Source organism: Acinonyx jubatus, chromosome B2, assembly GCF_027475565.1.
Source record: "Acinonyx jubatus isolate Ajub_Pintada_27869175 chromosome B2, VMU_Ajub_asm_v1.0, whole genome shotgun sequence".
NCBI classification, from domain to species: Eukaryota; Metazoa; Chordata; class Mammalia; order Carnivora; family Felidae; genus Acinonyx; species Acinonyx jubatus.
Window position 1 is genome coordinate 31,936,202 of NC_069385.1, and position 23,589 is coordinate 31,959,790.

The window sequence follows — 23,589 nt, forward strand, 5'->3', positions numbered from 1 at the left end:
CTTCCTATCTGTCTAGACCGACCTGTTGACCATGGACTGGAAAGCCAATTAGGTCAGGAGCTCGAATGCAAAAACAGCAGAGCTTAACTGAGAGGGACTTACCAATGGCCCTCATAAGAAGCAAGACAGTGAACTCAGAAGTGTTCACAGAGCATTATACCTGTGTTTCTCATTGCTCCCAAATACAGTCAGAATTGTGCTTCAGATCCTGACAGTGCCCCCAAATTTGTTAAAACAAAACAAAACAAAACAATTCAGCCGAGTATATTTGAAGATCTAACTAGCTTTATTAAATGATTCATGAATCAGGCAGCATTCCATCTAGCAAATAGACGGGAGCTCCCTTGAGCTAAATAAGAGGCAGGTTTTGTAACTGAACCAACGTTAAGTTTGCTCCTTGGTGAATCAGAAATTGAACTGGGTTGAGTTGGCACACAAAGAAAGATTTATTTGCAGCAAATAAGGACATTACAGGGAATGGCTTCCAATGCAGTGACTCTCCAAGCAAGGGTGAATGGATTCTCTTTATTTAGATTCAGGGTGAATATTTAGATTAGGAAGCCTCCCCTTTGTATGCAGAGGTAGTCATAAGGTCATGCACATGCCTTAGAGAAACATGCCTATACGTGCATTGTGTGTTATGTCAATGAGGTCTGTGCTCTTCCTTGGGCAGAGATTTTAGTATTATAATGAGGTAAAGGTAGTTTTTGGTCATTCTGGAGGTCACTCTATGGTCCTCCTGTGCAGGTGCAAGTCAGAAGTTAAGCTCAAACTGGTCTTGTTGGTCTGGGCTGGCTGGAGGTCTTGTCAGGGCAGTCACTATGGCCTGAGGAGTGCTTTTGGTTTTTATTTGTCTGAGTTAGGAGATAAGCTGGAAAGAAGAGCTTACGGAAAAATGTGGGACAAAGGTTGGTGAGTACAAGCAGGTGGGGAGTGAGGGTCAGGTCTTGGGGGTCTTGCAGGTAACAGTTTTTGAAGGGAGAGAGAAAGCATAAAAAAAAAAAAAAGAAAGAAAAAAGGAATTTATTACCAAGGAATGCATTGTTTAGGCAAGGTTGTCTTCCTAAGGGTAGTGGTAAGGGCCTATCAGTAAATTTTCTAGAATTGACCAGGAAATTCCGTGTTGGCTGGTGAATGGTTACATCCTTGGGGTGTTGCAATTATATACAGGTTAGGTGTTAAGTCTTGGTTTACTGACTTGGGGCCCTAAGTGATGCCATTTTGGGGCCTGTGGCTTTCTTTTTAACATTAGTTTCATTAAAAAGGATACATGGAAAGGATGCACAGGGCAAGGTATAGGGAAGGGGCACAGAGTTTCCATGCCCTCTCCAGGAGTACTGCTCTCCCCATACTTCCATGTGTTCGCCAACCCCAAAGCTCTCCAAACCCCTTCATTACATAGGCACTCATGATTAAATCATGGTTCTCTTGGATTGACCTCCCTTGGATCATCTGGAACAACTGGATTAGCTGCAACAACTGAACAGATCACCAATGAGGGAAGTAAATTATCCAAAGTTCTATCGAAAGCTGGTGGCAGTCCTGGGGTGATCCCTTAAATGGCACATTTGTTAGGTCTTTTGTGTACCAGGTATTGTGCTGGGTATTGGGTACATAGAGAAATGCAACAAGCAGTACCCACCCCATTCGGTCTTTGTTCTCCTCTCCTTTCTCCTGTTTCTGGTTCTTTCCACTTGGGCTGGGCAAGATGTGCTGCTGAGTTCCTTTTGGGGTTGGCTACCTGGGTTGCTGTCAGTGAAACCCCAGATGCTGGAGGTCTTATTCCAACACCAGGCAGTGGGATGTTATATATTCCCTCTCAGCGGGTAATCATCTCTATCCTTGCAGGTTTGGTTGGATGTCTGGTGGTATTAATCAAGATTGCTCTCTACCTAAAAGTTTTGTTGGGGTTGGGGAGGAAAGTGGCGCCTGGGTGGCTCAGTCAGTTAAGCGTCCAACTCTTGATGTGGACTCAAGTCATGATCTAACGATTTGTGAGTTCAAGCCCCTGGTCCCTATGGAGTCTGCTCAGGATTCTCTGTCCCTCCCCTGCTCATGCTCATTCTCTCCTCTCTCTCTCTCTCTCTCTCTCTCTCTCTCTCTCTCTCTCTGTCTCTCAAAATAAATAAATAAACTTAGGAGCACCTGGGTGGCTCAGTCAGTTGAGCGGCTGACTTCAGCTCAACTCATGATCTCACAGCCTGTAAGTTTGAGCCTCGCATCGGGCTCTGTGCTGACAGCTCAGAGCCTGGATCCTGCTTCAGATCTGTGTCTTTTTTTTTTTTTTTAATTTTTTTTTTCAACGTTTATTTATTTTTGGGACAGAGAGAGACAGAGCATGAACGGGGGAGGGGCAGAGAGAGAGGGAGACACAGAATCGGAAACAGGCTCCAGGCTCCAGGCTCTGAGCCATCAGCCCAGAGCCTGACGCGGGGCTCGAACTCACGGACCACGAGATCGTGACCTGGCTGAAGTCGGACGCTTAACCGACTGCGCCACCCAGGCGCCCCTGTGTCTTTTTTTTAAATAAATAAACTTAAAAAAATAAGTTTTGTTCAGGCCAAGGGCAGGCCACTCCAAAGTGTGCCACTTTGGCATATTATTTAAAAAAAAAATTACTTAAGAAACAGCCAATGCAAAAAGAACAGTCTGACTCCTCCTTGTCGTGAGAAAACAAGACGGCAAATCTCTTGTGTAAAAGGTAGTCTCTCTGTGCCTGGAGGTAAATAGATTCTTATCACCAGAGATAGGACATTTAGAACCAAAAAAGGCTGTTACTTTTTATTTAATTTACTACCGTAGTCCCTAAATTCTGTTTAGAATTCCTTACTCATTGAAGTTTCCAAAGTTATGTTTCTTTGTCCTGTGAATTCCTCACCACAGATTTACTGCCCCTTTGTCTAAAAAGCTGAGAAACTGTCTGCCTTGGTAATTTCTTTAGGACTCAATTTCGTTATTGGGACTCTGTATGCACGTATTAAAGCTTTGGCTCCCCCCCCCACCCCTCCCCGTTAATCTGTCTCATGTTCATTTAATTCTTAGACCAGCTGGAAATCTTTGAAAGCAGAGGAGGTTGTTCCTCCCCTATGGTTGGCGTGGCCAGCTGGATCAACTTCCGCTGGATATTTGCTCCGAGATTCTGCAGCTTTGAGGTCTTGGGAGATCTGACGTACAGCCGGCAGAAGGTAAGGTTTCTTACCATGCCAGCCTCCTGGAATCTGTGAGGTCTGGTGGAGTGAGAGTGATGACAGCCTTTCTCTCTCTGTCTCTCTCTTTTCTCTCTCTCAGATTAGATTAGTAAGAGAAAATATTTGTCGAACTAGTTTCTTTGGCTTAGTGACTCTCGGTAAAAATTTGGTAGAGTACTGTTTGGTTAGTGATCCCTTTCCTCCCAGAGGTGGTCTTTTTTTTCCTCCCTTGGTCTGTGTCTTTTGTGTTATTTTTCTTAAAAGGGATTATCGTAGAGAAGAACTCAAGCATAGACCCTACCAGCCTGCTGTGCAAGCTGATCCCACTGAGTGATGAGTTCACAGTTTCTCATCAGACAGTGTCAGTTCGGACATACTTTGCTGTGAATCCCTGTGTAATCACCGGATGAGGGTTTTCCTTTCATCTTGTTCTATGTGCTAAGAGCTTGGCTTTGTGACCAGTGAGAACATTCTCTCTGGCATTCGGAAGGTGCATTTACTGGGATGCACTTCAGTGGCCAGTTGAATACAGTGGGGATCTGAGACACCCGCTGACGAGGAGCACTCTCTTTCTCCAGCTGTGCCAGCTCTCAGGGGAATTTGTCATGAGAAAATGTCTTATGTCTAGACCATAAGGACCTTTGTCCTCTCAACTTTCATTGCTTGTTAAGTGCTAGAAAAATCCCTTTCTGGCAGCACCTGCCTGCTGACACACATTAGTGGGTCAGGAAGCTTTGCACCTTTGTGGGAGGCTGGAGACACAGGGTATACCACCCCATTTTTCCCTACTGTCCCCCAAGGCCTTTGCTTTCTTAGGCTATTCTTGAGAGTAGACTTTTGGATCATGGGAACTTCATCAACTATGCCCTCTCTAGGGATGCCTTTTGTATCTTTGGTTAAGCCATGAAAAGACTTACTGGTTTGAGTCACTATTAATAGTAAGATCTTACTCATCAATGACCAGCAGAAGATGAATCTTTTAAATTAGCTAAACTTAAAAAAAAAAAAATCTTTATAGAGAGCTCTGAATTGTCTTATTAGTATAAGGCTAGCCTTAGGGACTCGCTTAACAAGACAAAGAACAGAAATTAAACTTTCCACTCCGTACAAGATTTGTAGACAGCATTCCAGCTTAATCTCAAGTTCAAAGTATACAAGTTACTCATAAATGCTGAAAGCCAAAAAGTAAATTTAGCAGAAGCACCTGAGACAGGCAGTAGGGCTTGCTTTGCTCTAATCAGGCTCTGCCACCTTTAGGCATTTCTATGCAATGACCCTGCCCCCAACAACCATAGAGAATTCATGTCCCTTGAACAGCAGCAGATCTTTTAAGTTATAATGCCCCTTTTCCTCCACTTTCAAAAGACCCTACCAGCTTGGATTAAGTCGGCTAAGCACCCAACTCTTGATCTCAGCTCAGGTCTTGATCTCATGGTCATGAGTTCAAACCCTGCCTGGGGCTCCACCCTGGGCATGAAACCTACTAATATTTCAAAGAAAAGATCCTACCAAATTTAGAGGAATTGGCTTAATGGCTAGTCACAGCCTCACTCACAGAGAACTTGACTGGTTGCTAAGGGAAGTTTCTTTCAGCTCATGATTATATATATGGTTATTAGGCATGACAGAAGGCCCCCTGGAACTCTGCCCCCCTTCACAGAGGAAGCAGAAGACCAAAATTTCTCCTAGGCCCTCCTTCAATTAATCAGTGGAAGGCTGATTCTCAAGGCTTAATATAATAAAAGCTCAAGGTTAAATTTTGTACTTAGGGGGAAAAAAAGGCTTTTATTAGAGTGCTTTATATAGAATTTACACAGGCATAAAGGTTTTGATTCCTATTTTAGTTAATCATCTCCCTGGTATAAATATATAATGTTTAGCTAAAAAGGCAGGATGGGCGTCTGGGTGGCTCAGTTGGTTAAGCATCTAACTTCAGCTCAGGGTGTGATCTCACAGTTCATGAGTTTGAGTCCTGCTTCTTTCTCTCCCCCTCTCTGTCTTCTCCTTCTTTCTCTGCCCATCGTGGGATTCTCCCTCTCTCTCTCTCCCTCTCTCTCTCTCTGCCCCTCACTCATTTGTGCTGTCTCTCTCAATCTCTCAAAAAAAAAAAAAAGGCAGGTCAATCCCTTGATATTCAGGGTGCACTCCAAATCTTTGGGGGAATTAAAAACAAGTGTCTTTATCTTATAAATCTCTACAAAACTCTAAAAGCAAGTCAAACCCACCGATCTTTACTAATCTCAAAATCTTTCCTATTCCTCTCAAAATGCTTATAGATACTATAAAAGATCAGGATATTGGAGCAAAATTGTCCTAAGAACAGAAATAAATTTTAAATAGCAATTAGCCCACATTTCTTTAAAAAACAAAACAAAACAAACTTGCATTCTTCCTCTGTTCCTTAAAATTATAAATTTTTATCATACCTTTGAAATGTAAACACAGCCCACAATTGCCTGAGACTGAAGGAAAAAGGCAGAGAAGAGAAAAGGTCTTTTAAAAATACAAACTACTAAAATGCCTCTTGTGCCCAGGCTCTAACATCTCTGATAAGAGAACAATATGTCCCCAAAAGTCCACGTTGGAGAAAACTTGGATACTTTCTCTATGTCTTTGTGATATCAATTTTCTACTGAAAAGCCATCCTTTGAAATACAAACTCTAAAAAAAAAAGTTTCGCATCAGAAGGAAGACAGAGAGAGAGAGAAAAGGTATGTCAAAATCAGACCCATGATGTTCTCTCCACAAAACAAAAATGATAAGATCTTTGTTTACATCTGTAAGTATGTTTGTATGTATGTCCATACTGTTAAATCACGAAAATCCAACAGAGTAAATTTTAAAGATCTAATCGGCGTTATTAATCAATTCATGAATTGGGAGCGTCCCATCTAACAATTAGAAAGGAACTCCAGAGTGCTACAGAAAAGGAACTGTTTTTGAAAGTAGAGGTGGAGTGGAAAAGGATAGTTTTTAGCAAAGCATCCATTGTTGTAGGCTGTGTTGCCCTCCTAAGGGAAATGGAAGAGGTCTATCAATAAACTTCTTGTGCTGACCAGGAAATTCCATGTTGACTGGTTAAAGGTTGCATTCCTGGGGAATTGAAATTGCAGTTAGTTCAGGTATTTAGTCGTGGTTTACTGACTTGGAGCCTTAACCTAAGTAATTCCATTTTAGGCCTGTGGTTTTCCTTTTAACAACACATATGTTGTAAGTGTGAGATTTTTTCCCTACATCTGGATGGTATTACTAAAATTAATTTGTAAAAGAGCCCTATTTAGTTGGTTTAAAGGCAAGCGCTTATTTTCAAGTTCATATGATCTGGGAAAATATTCAGTGTTAAAGGTAATTTAAGGTGGTTGGTTTAATTAAAATAGACATGTTTTAAAATTATCACCATTAAAACTAAAACTTTTATTCTGCCTCAGTTTAGTTCAAGTCAAGTAAGTGGATACTACCTCTGTTGTAAAATGTTTTAAAAATATAATTAGCTTGGGAAGATTTTCATGTCTCATGTAGTTTTTATTGGTAACCTACGCATGACTGTTAAGAACAAGTAAATTGAAGAGATATAACTTTTAAAAGGTTTTTAGGTAAACTTTTAAAGTAGTTTCTCCAGGGACACCTGGGTGGCTCCGTCGCTTAAGCAACCAACTTTGGCTGGGGTCATGATCTCATGGTCCATGAGTTTGAGCCCTATGTTGGGCTCTGTGCTGACAGCTCAGAGTCTGGAGCCTACTTTGGATTCTGTGTCTCCCTCTCTCTCTGCCCCTCCCTACTCACACTCTGTCTGTCTCTCAAAAAGAAATAATAAACATTAAAAAAAAATTTTTGAGTAGCGTTCCCAAATCTTTTTGGCAAGTTGAAACCTTGACGTTTTGCTAAGTGATAAGTTAGGTTGAATTCATTGACTATCTGGGTCATTTCCAAATAAGATAAAATAATAAACATTAAATACTAAGCATAGGTTTATCTACTTATAATTTCCTTATTATAGAGAAACTAAAAATAAATTTGGATCTGTTAGCAACCATGTTTTGTGCTTTATTAAAAGATTGCACTATGAAGAAATACATGCTTCTAGAAGCTATGAAATATATTCAGAAAATTGCCAATCTAAAAAATGCTGGAGAAACAGACAATTCACATTTTTTACTACTTAGTTTTCACTAGAAATTAGTTTGTAAGGGTTAAAAGTTGTGATTAATACATGTGATTAAAGCTGTTAAAAATTAGGGCACTTGGGTGGTTCAGTTGGTTAAGTGTCAGACTCCTGATTTCGGCTGAGGTCATGGTCTCACAAACTGTGAGATCAAACCAGGTATCCAGCTTGGCATTGACAGTGTAGAGCCTGCTTGGGATTCTCTCTTTCCCTCTTTCTCTGTACCTCCCCTACTCTCTCTTTCTCTCTCTCTCTCAAATAAATAAACTTAAAAAAAATTGTAAATGGCTAAGATTAGAATACATTTATTTAAGAATAAGTTTTCGTATCAAAAGTACACTCATGGAAAGAAAATTAGAATTTGGTTTTTTCCTCTGTTAAAAGAAAAAAGCTTTCTTAGGTGATTTGTTTGCTTTTTATTAGAAATTGTAATAAAAAATTTCTTTACCTCTAATGTAATCTGCCTAGAAAAAGATTCTGTGTTTTGTTTTAATCAAATCTTTGATCATTCAAGAACCGAGTCTTCCTAATATTAAAAGAGCTAAGATTTGTTTACAACTACGTAATCCTCTCTATGTGCCTTTAAAATTTCCTGTTGTCAGAGGGTGCCTGGGTGGCTCAGTTGGTTAGGCATCTGACTTTGGCTCAGGTCATGGTCTTGCGGTTCGTGAGTTTGAGCCCCAAGTCGGGCTCTGTGCTGATAGCCTGGAGCCTGTTTTGGATTCTGTGTCTCCCTCTCTCTCTGCCCCTCCCCCTCTCATGCTCTCTCTCTTTCTCAAAGAATAAATAAACATTAAAAAAAAATTTTTTTAATCTTTTATTGTCACTTTGTTTAAACTGATAAGTAGTTTTATAATGATCTATGATCATTCTTTAATTAAATGTTTGAAACTTTTGATATTTTTTGATGACCTTCCCAAAATCAAATTTTTTTTAAGATTTTATTTTTAAGTTATCTCTACACCCAACATGGGGCTTGAACTCACTACCCTGAGATCAAGAGTCACACACTCTTCCAACTGAACCAGCCAGGCACCCTCCAAAATTGAGCTGTAAAATAGTGTTTTGACTACAAGCCAATTGAAATGTTCCAGAGGGCCCCTGGAATAGTTCGATGATTCTATTTCTCATCATAAAAGAGAGATATTAAACTACTTAGGCGTTCTTGGTATGTTAAATTACATAGGAAGTATTATCAAATAAGTAATACTAAACTGTCTTATATTTGTGTAGATATATGTTACTAAAGTCAGTACTCTGGAAATTGTATGAAACGCCTAGAAATCTGATATGTCCTGGTATGTTATCTTAAAATGTTATGTACCAGAAAAATAACCAAATTTCCTTACCAATTACATTGTAATGATTTCTAATCACATCTTTAATCATGGATTTTTAAGGCCCTTTATCATTTACAGACAGTTATACTTTTTCTCAGATGCTTTTACAACAGTTTCCTGCACATGTATTTTATCTCCAGTGAGACTCATGGAAAGAACTCTGAGTATAGGTTTATTGTTTTTAAAGCTTTTTGTTTAATTTTTTTAATGTTTGTTACTTTTTGAGAGAGAGAGAGACTGGGGGAGGGGCAAATAGAGGGAGACACAGAATCCTAAGCAGGCTCCAGGCTCTGAGCTGTCAGCCCAGAACCCAAGGCAGGGCTCAAACTCATGGACCTTGAGATCATAACCTGAGCCGAAGTCAGATATTTCATCGACTGAGCCACCCAGGCACCACCAGGTTGTGTTTTAGCAACCCTAAGACGTTAAAACTAAACTTGGTTTAGTGGGGAAATTGGATTCAAGCAGAACACAAATTAATATCATGAGACTAAATGAACTGAGGATGATTATACTTTTTATGACTTTTTTTGTTTGAAACATTGCTGATCTTTTAAGGTTTTGCTTTTCCAGATTTGACTAACTTTCTCTTAAGCTAACTATGGCCTATAGCAATTTGACAAAATAAAACTTTTCAACAAATTAAAACATATACCTTTTTCTTCTATCTGATCCCTTCAGAATTTTCAGTGAATATTCTTATATTTTCATGGCAATGTATCCACTTGCATAAGTTCAGTAAGAACCAGTTCCTGTAACAGAACATAATTGGAAACATTGATTGTACTACTGAGGCTTTGACTGGAATGTTATATTTGAGGGAGACCTGCAAAAACTTAGATATTACCTGACAGCTTTAAGGAACTAGTATTAATGATAGGGAGCCAATAAAGCTCCTTGGGAAAACAGCCCAATACCTTGCTTATGGGGTTGCTAGCAACCTTACAGGTAAAGAAGGTCACTTCTTGGCAGGTGCAGGAACCTCAGGATATTTTGAGGACTTCAAGAAGAGAAGAATTAACCTAAATCTATAAATATTAAAGGCAGAGTCTGATGGCAAGGATTTGACTTGGCTTCTGGCCTTCAGAGCCTGTTAAAAGTTGAGTCTAGAGGTTCTTTATAAAAAATTCCAGCAAAGCAGATTTAAAAGAGTCGGTATGATCAAATGCTATTCTTGCTGAACTTTTATAAAGAATCAGGCCAATATTTTTAAACTACGTTTATTTTATAAACAAATCAGTCTTAATTTGACTATCTTTGGTAAAATGAGGGTGCTTATAAAAAGAAAATTATGCTTCAGTAACACATCTTTATAGATATTAGATTCTAAAACAGTTCATTATAAATGAGACTAGATCCATGGGGTGCCTGGGCGGCTCAGTCAGTTAACCACGTGCCTTCGGCTCAGATCATATCTCCCGGTTTGTGAGTTCAAGACTCACATCAGGCTCTGTGCTGTCATCACAGAAGCCCGCTTTGGATCCTCTGTCCCCTCTTCTCTCCGCTCCTTCCCTCTTGTGCTCTCTCTCTGTCTCTCTCAAAATAAACAAATAAACTTAAAAACAAACAAACAAACAAACAAACAAACAAATGAGACCAGACCTTGATTTTTTTCTAGTTTCCTTCAGTGTCTGGTTATAACTCTGAATGAACATTTCCAGTTTTTTCCCATCATTTTGACTTGGAATCATTTTGTAAATAAAACTTCTCCTTTTTCTGAAGCCTTACAGACTGAATAGAAACAACTTGATGTAAACTCCAGAGAAGTCACCACAACAGCTAATATATAACAATCGTCATGCCTGTTGTGCGGGTCGCTCAGAAAGTTTACCAGAGACGCTTGTACAAACCGAAACAGTCTGCCAAATTGTCACTGCCTGCACTAACCTTATTTGAAGATGCTTGTAGCCTGCCATCTAGAAATCTTTTTAACTGGCTACTCTCAGAACTCAAAACCAGTTTTATAATGTATCTAATCTTAACCATTGTTTTTGTTGTTGTTGTTGTTTCCATAAAAATGCCTCGTATCTACTATATGATTATTTGAACCGTCGGCTTCACTCTGAAAATACACAAGCAGCACAGCCTTCTAAAGTTCATTTAATTTACACTAACCCATTGTTACAACTAAAATACTGTTTAGTGACATAAAACAATCTGCCAGCTCAACTTCAAATGTGTGAAACTTCCAGGGAAGTTTCCGAGGAGGAAACTATAGGGACCAAGGACAGGCCACCCCAAAATGTGACCACTGTGGCATATTGATTATTTTATCTATTTATTTTTATTTTCTTTGCTATCTTTTTCCAATTTTTATTATTTATTTTTTTTAAATATAATTTATCGTCATTTGGCTAACATCCAGTGTGTAAAGTGTACTCTTGATTTTGGAGGTAGATTCCTGTAGTTCATCGCTTACATCCAACACCCAGCACTTATCCGAACAGGTGCACTTCTCAACGCCCATCACTCATTTTCCCCGGCATGCTGATTATTTTAAATAAAAGTGACTTAAGAAACAACCAAGGCAAACAAAACAAAACAAAACCAAACCAGCTCTGACACCCCCCATCTTCACCTCCAGAAAACAATACATCTCCCATGTGAAAGGTAACCTCTCTGTACCAGGAGGTAGAGAGATCCTCATTACCAAAGATAGGAAATTTAGAGCCAAAAACACTGTATGAACAGCCCTTGTTACTTTTTGTTTAATTTACAACTCTAGCCCAGATTCTGGAAGCCCTTACTAATTGAAGCTCCCGAAGCGTTCTTTGTCCTGTCAGTTTCTCACAGGTTTATTGTCTCATTGTCTAAAAAGTAGGAAAACTGCCTGCCTTGGTTATTTGCCGGAGCATCTGGCAATTAGTCAATGACAGTTAATGTGATCATACCAATTCTGGCTCCAACCACTTGTACCTTAGAATGTGACCTCATTTGGGAATAAGATTGTTTCAGATATAGGTTAAGATGAGGTCATTAGGGGAGTTAAGGTGGGCACTAAATCTAATGACTCCCGTCCTCGTCAAAAAGGGAAGTTTTGATTCAGACGTGCGCACAGGAGGAATCCATGAGTAGACACAGGGAGAATATCATGTGTAGACACAGGGAGAAGATAGCCGTCTACACAGAGAGAAGCCTTGCCTTCCCTTATAGCCCTCAAGAGGAACCAGATCTGTTTTCCTCTGAAACTTCTTGCCTCCAGAGCTGTGAGACAATAAGCTTCTGTTGCTTAAACTCCCCAGTTTCTAGTCCTTCATTATGAAAAGCCTGGCAAACTGAAACATACATTTCCTCATTGGATCCTCACAAATCCCTACAATAAGAGTCCTTTGTTATGTAAGATTTGTTTGCATCTCTATGATGTAAAACCACACGGCTTGCTTATAGTAGATTTTAATTTGCTTGTAAGGTACTAAGTCCTGGGAATCACATGATTTATTGTGTTTTCTCTCTGTACATATCAGGACTTGCTCTGTTTATCAGCAGTCATTGGACTTCAGCATGATTACTCCCCAGTTGCTGGCTTATGTGGCAATTTCAGTTTCCTGTGTCTTAAAAGTCAGCTCCCTGGATACCTTCATTGCAGCTGTTTATGAACACGCCGTGATATTGCCTAATACCACCCTAATACCAGTGTCCCGTGAAGAGGCATTGGCGTTAATGAACCGAAATCTGGATCTTTTGGAGGGAGCGATCACTTCAGCAGCAAAACAGGTACCATCTGTCGAGTGTGCTAGATTCCATGTAGAGGAAGAGTGGGGGTCTTAAGAGACAGGGTCACTGGCAGGTTCAGTTATACTTTTGGATGACGTAAGTGTCAGGGTAGCCAACAACTTTTGCTGTACAATCGGAGTCCTACCTCCTTCTCAAAATTATTACGGCAAGGACACTATTATGCCTCCCTGAGTGAGACCAAGGAAGAAAAGAATGGCTTCCTCATCATTAAGGCTCAGCAGGCCTTTGAGGAACTTGCTGTGAATTCCACAACTTTGCTCCTGTCCTTTTGCTGCACATAAAGGGTGGAAGATAAATGGGTCAGGACCAGGTGCTGTGCTTTAGAGTGTTAGCAGCCTTGGTATACTTTTGTGCTCTTAAGTGGGTGCAGGTTTTCAGATTAGTTCATAACACCAAAATAAAGTTAGTAAGTTGCAAATTAATATGCATTATGTACTTCATACTTCATTCTAATTACAGGATAAAAGTATATGTTGATGCATAGTAAGTCCTTGAGTTCAATGAAGGGTTAAGTTTAAGTGTGTGGTTTGAATGGGTATGGTTTAAATAAGGCATTTGTAGATCAGGTGTAGAGGAGGGATATGTAAAGTGTGATGAGTCATGAATACATACGTATAACGTACACATCACATCTCACACTTCATCAGCACACGTTCTTATACATACTTACGAACATTTTAAAGGCTGCGAGAAATCTGAGGTTCTTTTTCACCCTTAGTCCAGCCATTTTCTCAAAGGCTACAGTAGCTTTCAGGGTGATCCCCCCGTCTGAAGGTGCCCTGGTTAGCGTGGGGTGTACCTCTGGGCTTGGCACGCTTCAGGGAACCAGGGTCTGAGTGCCCTCCTTCTGAGAAGCCAGAGTCACTTTTGCAGGATACGGAGCAGGGAAGGCTGGAACGGAGGAGGAAGTAAAACCAAGACTTTGAGTATAAGTCAACCCGGTGACACTCAGACACAACATGCGACTGAAGTCCAGAAAAGGGAAGTGATTTTGAGAAGACCAGGGTTTACAGTTAACTGCAGTGGATGGCAAACATGTAAGGCTATTGATGTTTATGGAAAAATGAAAAAGTTGTATAGAAATGGCGACGGTGGGATTAGACAATAAAAATGGCTGGACCAAGAAAATAAATTCTAAAAATAGTGAAAACAAAGGATTAGGATTGAAAGGGGGAAAAAAAAAGAAAGCCTGGATGGTTGTTTCTCATCCACTCAGTTGCTCAGGTCCTCTTATAAACCCTTCTTGGATCCTTTCCTCAATTGAGAAATATTTCAATTAAGCTACATTTTTCACAGGGTGCACATATTATTGTGACTCCAGAAGATGGTATCTATGGCTGGAATTTTAACAGAGAAACTATCTATCCATACTTGGAGGATATCCCAGACCCTCGAGTGAACTGGATCCCTTGTAATTATCCCAACAGGTAAAGAAACAGATGGTGGACAATTCAATCATGAACATGAACTTACTGTACCTGGGAGAACTTTGTAGAAGATCAGTGCATAAGATTCACTATCAACTCGAAGCTCAAGATGATTTTATTATTTTTCACCTCCTATGGGTACATTTATTAGGGAAGCGAATATGAATTGTGAAATCACAGAGATCAGTGTTGGAAGGTCTCATAGAAACCACCAAATTGTGAATATATTTTCATTGAGAGAATGAATCTGGAAGACAATAGCGTAACTTGCTTATGGTTTACAGGGGTAGTTGGTTAGTGGGAGAACCAGAATCAAACTCTAGTCTCTGACTTCTTACCAGTGAACAAAAAATTGTTTCCCCATGTGGGCACTGTAATCTGAAAACTGTGAGAAAATGGCAAAATAGAGTCACATGTTAGTTTAAGATTAAAAATTTCCCTTTTACATCAATAAGATAGCTAAATGAGGTTAATGTGAATGAAATCCTGAGAGCTTAAGGTAATTATTGGTGTCCTAGAACTGTGTGAGTGGTTTAAGTCTGGCGTAAACTAAAGAAATATAATGTATGATGAAAGCAGCACTATTTTTTTTTAACGTAAGCAAAGCAATACCTTATAGATTTAAGAAAATTATTTCTGTTAACTCACTTCTTTCCAAATGTGCTATTGCTAACATCATTAGGAACTCCCGTTTTGGAAATGCTCTCAAAACCATGCAAACTAACCACTGTAACTGCGTATAGAGACACCTTGATTTTGACACAGTTCAGTATTATTTATCTTAATCGTCTACTATCTTCATATTTCATTGTATCGTGATTATTTTTTATTTGACCACCTCTCATGCCAGATTTTTGGTTCTTAAAGGGCAACACTCTGTGTTCACTTTCATTATGTATTGACTTCACTTGCTTCTGAATGACTTTTTCCCAGAACCACATTTCCAAGGGTCTCCTGGAAATCCCCACCAGACCCTTCCATACATCTCATTTCAAGAAATCTGGTTGCTCTTCTTTTTTTCCATCAACTAATGACATCTCCATTCCTTGCCTTCACTCATCTATTCAACATTTTTTTTTGTGTGTGTACTTATTATGTTCAGGCACTCACTATTCTGGACAGTAGAGTAGACAAAATAGATTAAAAATCTCTGTCTTCCTGGAGCTTATATTCTACTGTGGGGAGATAGTCAATGAAAAAAAGATAATATCTATTTAGCTGTTATCTATCTACTGCTCTATACCATGTAGCAAAGGTAAATGTTACAGAGAAAAACAAAAGCAGGACCAGTGAATATGGCAGAAAGCATGGGGCTTAAATTTTTGGTCATCAGTCAACTCCATGGTAACATCTAAACAGAGACTTGGAAGAAGTGAGTGAGTAGGTAATATGGGTGTATTTTCTAACAAAGCATTTTGGAGCCTTTCCTGGATAGAGTAAACAGTCTGAAAAATGTGGTTTAAATGTAAATATATTAGAATATCTGATGTACTTTCAAGGTTAATAGAAAGGAGGGAAATATGTAATTGGGACTGTTTAAGAAATCCCAAACACCAGGCTTCTATTTCAATATACTATTCTACCATTTGTGGAGATCTGAAAAGACTTGGGCTAAATATGTTTCAAGTGGTTCAATGTGTTGTGCTTACATCTATGTCGTTCAGGAATTAATTGAAGAAAACAGGGAGAACAACTATCAAATAGTTGTTCTTTATATAAATGCATTAAAATAATAATTTTTACATGTGGTTTATCATCCTCATTGTCTTTTTTAAGGATATGTTTTGTAGATAATTGCTTATGTTAATTTTACCAATTTGTAGATCTAACAGTATAGATTTGATACTCAAAGAAAGCTCCAGCAGATGGCACCAATATCCCATTCATTCAACAGTAATTTTACCCTTCTCAGCTATTCTTCAATAACCTAGTATTAACCATTTAATATTTAAGGATTGTGCCAGTAGAGTACATATGGCTATATGTTATATATTCTGAGGTCTCACTTTTGAAGATTGTATTTTAGTTGATTTACTGGGACAACTTGGTAACATGATAAAGAATAAAGAAATCAAACATTAACAAATGTTCCAATATTTCCAGTTTTCCATACTGTCTGGCATCGCCCTAGCCCAACCCTTGTTGCTTTTAACTTGAACTATTCCAACAGTTTCCCAACAATTCTATACCCTAATGCCCTATTATCTGAAAAATAATTGAGATCATGTTACTTCTGTCCTTAAAACCTTTAATGGTACTTTTCTGTCTGTTAAATTTAAAATAAGCTTTTTAGCTTCTTGTGCTGAGCTCTATCTTTTATGACCCCAAATGCATCTTTTTAAATTTCCTCTTCCCTTTTCTTCCTTAAGGATGCCTCTGCACCAACCAGATTGACTAGTTCCCTGAACAAGATTTCCCTTTTCTTAGCCTACAAAAGGTTACTTTTTTCTAATATTCTTTACTGGGGTAAAATACACATAACATAAAATTTACCATCTTAACCCTTTTTAAATGTGCTGTCAGTAGTATTAAGTCTGTTTATGTTGTTGTTCGACCATCACCATCATCCACCTCCAGAACTCTTTTTTATCTAGCAAAACCCAAAACCTTGTGGCCCTTGCACAAGGATAACATGCAAATTCCTGAAGCATGCCATATTTTTAGAAATGAAAGAGGAGACATTATGTTTATATGATATCAAAGAAGTACTACAGATCATAAGACACTACTCTGAACAATTATATGTCGACAAATTGGACAATTTAGAAGAAATTCATAGATTTCTAGAAACAGGCAACCTACCAAGACCAAATCATGAAGAAATAGAGAATCTGAACACACTGATAATGAGTAAGGATATTGGATCAGTAATCAAAAAACTCTCAACAAAGGAAAGCCCAGAACCAGATGGCTCACAGATAAATTTTATCAAACTTTTAAAGAATAATTAATTCCAGTTAATCTCAAACTCATCCAAAAAATTTAAGAGGAGAGAATAGTCCCAAACTTATTTTATGAGGCCAACATTACCTTAATGCCAGAGTTAGGTAAGGATACCACAATAAAATAAAACTACAGCCCAATATCCCTGATGAATATAGATGTAAAAATTCTTACCAAAATACTAGCAAACCAAATTCAACAGCATATCAAAAGGATCATAGACCATGGTTAAGTGGAATTTGTCCCTGGGATGCAAGAATGTTTCAACGCATGTAATCGAAGCATATGATACACCACATTAATAGAATGAAATATAAAAAACATATCATTTCAATAGATACAGAAAAATCATTTGACAAAATTCAACATCCTTTCATTTTAGAAACTTTCAACAAAATGGGTATAAAAGGAACATACCTCAACATAATGAAGGCCATAAATAGCAAGCCCACAGCTAACATCATATTCAGTGATGAAATTTGAAGATTTTCTCTCTAAGATCAAGAAAAGACAGTATCAGTACTCCTATTTAATTAGTACTGGAAGTCTTAGCCAGAGCAATTAGGCAAGAAAAAGAAACACATAGACCAGTTGAACAGACTCGAGAGCCCAGAAATATACCATGTGTATATGATCAATGAACATTTGACTAAAGAGCCAGGAATACTCAATGGGGAGAGGACAGTCTGTTCAATAAATGGTGTTGGGAAAACTTTATATTCACATGCAAAAGAGTAAAATTGAACCTTTGTCTTACACCATTCACAAAAATTAACTCAAAAGGGGTTAAAGACTTAAATATAAGACCTAAACAATAAAAATCCTAGAAGAAAACATGGGGGATAATCTCCTTGAAATTGGTGTTGCCAGAGGCAGAAACTTCCTGAGAGAAAACGCTCAGTGAAGACCAGGCAGGCCCATAAAAGGACAGGTCCTGTTGTCCATAACTAGGTTCTCATCCTTGAAACAAGTAGAAGCTCTGCATCTTGTAACAAGTCTCTGAAATACAAAGGGAAATAATAATCTGGCCAAGCACCTCTGATGAAAATCAAATCACAGGAGGGGCACCTGGGTGGCTCAGTCGGTTAAGCATCCGACTTTGGCTCAGGTCATGATCTCACAGTCCGTGAGTTCGAGCCCCACGTCAGGCTCTGTGCTGACAGCTCAGAGCCTGGAGCCTGCTTCGGATTCTGTGTCTCCCTCTCTCTCTGACCTCCCCGGTTCATGCTCTGTCTCTCTCTGTCTCAAAAATAAATAAACTTAAAAAAAAAAAAGAAAGAAAGAAAATCAAATCAAAGGAGCAGCATCGAGACCCTGAGCTTGTTTCACCTCTGAAACACAGGTAGATCAGCTCCAAACCATTTTGAACACCTAAGAAACTGATCTGAGGATTAACACAACAATCTGCATAATTTGAGCCACAAAACTCGGCAGGTACATAGCATGGAAAGGTGAACAGGGGGAGAGAATAGCCACAGAGGCTAGGGAGCTGTTTTTGCAGAGAGAGGACAGAGAAAGAGAAAGGGGGAGAGTGCAGCACATCAGATTGTGCAAGAAAAGTACTCCCCCAAAAGTAGCTGGAGAGAAAGAGAGGGAAACAGTGAAAATACTTGCAGGGGCCTGATCAAGAAATCTGTTCCCCAAAACCGTTGATGGGAAGAAAGGAGAGCATTACCACCAGGATTCTATAAACAGCGGAGTGCAGAGTGTGAAGTTTCTGAGCTCAATGCCTGGTGGTACTCTGGTGAGGAAGTAGCGTGAATTCCCAGGAGCAGGCAGTGGGGTCTGAGGGGTCCATGTGCCACACAGGGGAAGCAGTTCCCTTGCTTGGAAAGCATTTGGTAAAGGCCATACATTCTCCCCATAGGCAAAGGTCCCAGCAGACGCTGGAGAGCGGCCACGTTTGCTGGTATTGGGACAAAGACTCCAGAGTGCAGTGAAATCTGGCACTGGCTGTGTGTTGTAATTTGCCATAATCTCTGAATCTCTGCTATTGAACAATTGCACAAATGTTTTCTGGGGCAAGCCAAGGCCTGGCCAATGCTCAACAAGACCCTTCCCCAGAGAGTCAGATGGGTCCAAGCCACGGGGGTCTCTGAAGTGTGGGATTTTAAAACACAACCCCATCTGAGATAAAACTCTGGAAACAGATGTCACCTGGCAGGTGGACAGCTTGGACACGGACAAGGTAGAGGTGGGGAGTGGACAGAGGCCTCGGACAAAGGAGTGGTGCTTGACTGTAAGTCGGTAAGAGCACAGAGTTCCTGTTTTAGAGATTAGGGAGCTGGGTGAAGCCATTTCCACCTTTCCCACACACATGCAAGTGCACATGCACATGCATGCCACACTGATCCACCCCAGTAAGCTAAGCAGCACCACCTAGTAAAGAATGGAACCATTACACCAAGCCCTGCCCAACTGCACCCTCCAAGCACATCCCCTAGAAAACCAGCACAAGCCACTCCACCTGTTTAGTGTATGGACTATAGAAGGTTTCATAGTTTCAGTTCTAGAAGAAACTGGATGTAACTTCATCCAGAGTTCACTCTGTTTGCTGATTCATTTATTTGTTCCTTTTCTTTCCTTCTGTTTTTGCTTAAATTGTTTTCTCTTTTCTTTCGTTCCATCCTCTTTCTTGGATACAGAAAGAGAAACATTTATTTTTATTTCTTTTTTACATTATTTTTTATTTAAAAAATTTTTATTCTATTTCATTTTATTTTATTATATAAACTATTTTATTTAAAATTTTTTCTTACTTTTTTTTCTTTCCTTTTTTTACTCTATTATATCAAGCTTCTTTCAACAAGCAGACCAAAACACACAAAACAGCTAGGATCTAGCTTCCTTTATTTGATTTTTTGCTTTGTGTTTAATTTTTTAATTTTAATTTTTAATCTTATTAATTTTTTTCTTCCTCCAAAATGACAAAATGAAGGAATTTACCCCAAAATAAAGAACAGGAGGAAATGACAGCCAGGGGCTTAGTCAATACAGATATAAGCAAGATGTCTGAACTAGGATTTATAGCCACAATAATAGGAATATTAGCTGCTTTTGAAGAAAGCATAGAGTCCCTCTCTGTGGAGATAAAAGAAATAAAATCTAGTCGGGATGAGATTAAAAATGCTATAACCAAGATGCAATCTTGAATGATGCCACGATGGCAAGGATGGGCAGAGCAGAGCAGCGAATCCATGGTAGAGAAGATAAAATTATGGAGGATAATGAAGCAGAAAAAAAGGAGGGAAACAAAGACAAAAGATCATGATACAATTAGAGAACTCAGTGACTTGTCAACAAGGAATAGCATCCAAATCATAAGAGTCCCAGAAGATGAATAGAGAGAAAAAGAGGCAGAAGATTTATGTGAGCAAATTATAGTGGAAAACTTTCCTTAGTCTGGGGAAGTTCACAGACATCAAAATCCAAGAAGCACAGAGAACTCCCATTAGATTCAACAAAAACCAACCATCACCAAGACCTATCACAGTCAAATTCACAAAATACATAGACAAGGAAAGAATTATAAAAGTGGCCAGGGAAAAAACGTCCTTAACCTATAAGGGAAGACAGATCAGGTGCACAGCAGACCTATCCACAGAAACTTGGCAGTCCAGAAAGGAGTGACAGGATATATTCAATGTGTTGCAGGATATATGCAGCCAAGAATTCTTTATCCAGCAAGGCCGTCATTCAAAATAGGAGAGATAAAGAGTTTCCCAGACAAACAAAAACTAAAGGAGTTTGTTACCACTAAACCAGCCCTGCAAGAAATTTTAAGGGGGACCCTGTGAGTGGAGAAAAGACCAAACAAAACAAAAAATACCAAAAGCAACAAACACTAGAAAGGACCAGAGAACATTACCAGAAACACCAATGCTACAGGGAACACAATGGCACTAAATTCACATCTTGCAGTACTCACTATAAATGTCAATGGACTAAATTCTCCAATCAAAAGACATAGGGTATCAGAATGCATAAGAAAACAAGACCCATCTATATGTTGCTTACAAAAGACTCATTATAGACTTAAAGACACCTGCAGAGTGGAACTAAGAGGATGGAGAATCATCTATCATGATAATGGTCATCAAAAGAAAGCTGGGGTAGCCATACTTATATCAGACAAACTAGATTTTAAAATAAAGACTGTAACAAGAGATGAAGAAGGGCATTATATTATAATTAAGGGGTCTATCCACCAATAAGATATAATGATGTAAATATTTATGCCTCCAATATGCAGCCACCCAAATATATAAACCAGTTAATCACAAACATAAAGAAACTCATTGATAATAATACCATAATGGTAGGGGACCTCAACACCTCACTTACAGCAATGGACAGACCATATACACAGAAAATCAACAAGGAAACAATGGCTTTGAATGACACACTCAACCAGATGGACTTAACAGATATATTCGGAACATTTCATCCTAAAGCAGCAGAATACACATTCTTCTCAAGTGCACATGGAACATTCTCCAGTATAGATCACTTACTGGGACACAAATCAGCCCTCAACAAGTATACAAAAAATTGTGATCATACCTTGCATATTTTCAAACCATAACACTATGAAACTTGAAATCAACCACAAGAAAAAATTTGGAAAGACCCTGAATTCTTGGAGATTAAAGAACATCCTATTAAAGAATGAATGAATTAACCAAGAAATTAAAGAGGAAATTAAAAAGTACACGGAAGCCAATGAAAATGAAAACATGACAGTCCAAAACCTCTGGGATGCAGCAAAGATGGTTATAAGAGGGAAGTATATAGCAACCGAGGCCTTTCTGAAGAAGGAAGAAAGGTCTCAAATACACAACCTAACCTTACACCTAAAACATTTGGAAAAAGAAGAGCAAATTAAGCCCCAAACCAACAGTAGAAGGGAAACAGTAAAGTGTAGAGCAGAAATCAATGATATCGAGAAAAAGCAACAACAGGAGAACAGATCAATGAAACCAGGAGCTGATTATTAGAAAGAATTAATAAATTGATAACCCCCTAGCCAGATTGATCAAAAAGAAAAAGGAAAGGACCCAAATTCATAAAATCACGAATGTGGGTGCCTGGGTGTCTCACTCAGTTAAGCGTCCAACTTCAGCTCAGGTCATGATCTCACGGCTTGTGAGTTCAAGCCTCGCATCGGGCTCCGTGCTGACAGCTCAGAGCCTGGAGCCTGCTTCAGATTCTGTGTCTCCCTCTCTCTCTGCCTCTTCCCTGCTTGTGCTCTGTCTCTCTGTCTCAAAAGTAAATAAACATTAAAAATTTTTTAAAAATCATGAATGAAAGAGGAGAGATCACAACCAACACCACAGGAATGCAAACAATAATAGAATATCATGAACAATTATATGCCAACAAATTGGACAATCTGGAAGAAATGGACAAATTCCTAGAAACATAAACTGCCAAACTGAAACAGGGAAAATTTGAACAGATCCATAACCAGTAAAGAAAGTGAATCGGTAATCAAAAATCTCCCAAGAAACAAGAGTCCAGAGCTGGAAGGCTTTCCAGGGGAATTCTATCAAACATCTAAAGAGTTAACACCTATTCTTTTGAAGCTGTCCCAAAAAATAGAAACAGAAGGAAAACTTCCAAACTGTTTCTACAAGGCCAGCATTACCTTGATTCCAAAACCAGACAAAGACCCCACCAACATTTTTGCATGAACACGTATGCAAAAATTCTCAATAAGTCCTAGCAAACCACATCAAACAATACACTAAAAGAATTATTCACCACGATCCAGTGGGATTTATTTATGGGATGCAGGGCTGGTTCAATATCTGCAAATCAATCAATGTGATACATCACATTAATAAAAGAAAGGATAAGAACCACATGATCCTCTCAATAGATGCGGAAAAAAGCTTTTGACAAAATATAACATCCTTTTTTTATTCCTTTAAAAATTTTTTGATTGATTGATTGATTGTTTAATTTACATCCAAGTTAGTTAGCATATAGTGCAATAATGATTTCAGGAGTAGATTCCAGTGATCCACCCTCTATGTGTAACACCCAGTCCCCATCCCAAGTGTCTTCCTTAATGTCCCTTACCCATTTAGCCCATTTAACCCCCTACCCAACACCCTGCCAGCAACCGTCAGTTTGTTCTCTGTATATAAGAGTCTCTTATGGTTCGTCTCCCTCTCTGTTGTTATATTATTTTTGTTTCCCTTCTCTTATGTTCATCTGTTTTGTTTCTTAAACTCCACTTCTGAGTGAACTCATATGATATTTGTCTTTCTCTGACTAATTTCACTTAGCATAAAACCCTCTGGTTCCATCCATGTAGTTGCAAATGGCAAGATTTCATTCTTTTTGATTGCCAAGTAATACTCCATTGTATATACCACATCTTCTTTATCCACTCGTCAGTCAATGGACATTTGGGCGCTTTCCATACTTCAGCTATTGTCGATAGTGTTGCTATAAACATTGGGGTCATGTGCCCCTTCGAAACACACACCTGTATCCCTTGGATAAATACCTAGTAGTGCAATTGCTGGATCGTAGGGTAGTTCTAGTTTTAATTTTTTGAGGAACCTTCACACTGTTTTTGAGAGTGGCTGCACCATCAGCAGTGCAAAAGAGATCCTCTTTCTCCACATCCTCACCAACATTGTAGTTGCCTGCGTTGTTAATTTTAGTCATTCTGACAGATGTGAGGTTTTAATTTGTATTTCCCTAATGATGAGTGATGTTGAGCATATTTTCATGTGTCTGTTAGCCATCTGGATGGCTTCTTTGGAAAAGTGCCTATTCAC

At 38.9% G+C, this 23,589-nt stretch overlaps 1 protein-coding gene across 6 annotated transcripts in view; it reads left to right on the top strand.

Annotated features, from left to right (window-relative positions):
- Window positions 1–23,589, top strand: part of LOC106976873 (pantetheinase) — a 66,649-nt gene that overhangs the window by 25,220 nt on the left and 17,840 nt on the right. For 4 of the 6 annotated variants that reach the window (XM_027056869.2, XM_053222232.1, XM_053222234.1 and 1 more), the window contains 3 exons: window positions 3,043–3,185; window positions 12,155–12,404; window positions 13,722–13,852. In XM_027056869.2, coding sequence (XP_026912670.1) covers window positions 12,192–12,404; window positions 13,722–13,852 — 344 coding nt within the window. In that variant the 5' untranslated portion in view covers window positions 3,043–3,185; window positions 12,155–12,191. Of the gene's footprint in view, window positions 1–2,634; window positions 2,723–2,802; window positions 2,929–3,042; window positions 3,186–12,154; window positions 12,405–13,721; window positions 13,853–23,589 lie in introns of those variants that run through there. The other 2 variants (XM_053222233.1, XM_027056871.2) reach the window with 2 other exon arrangements.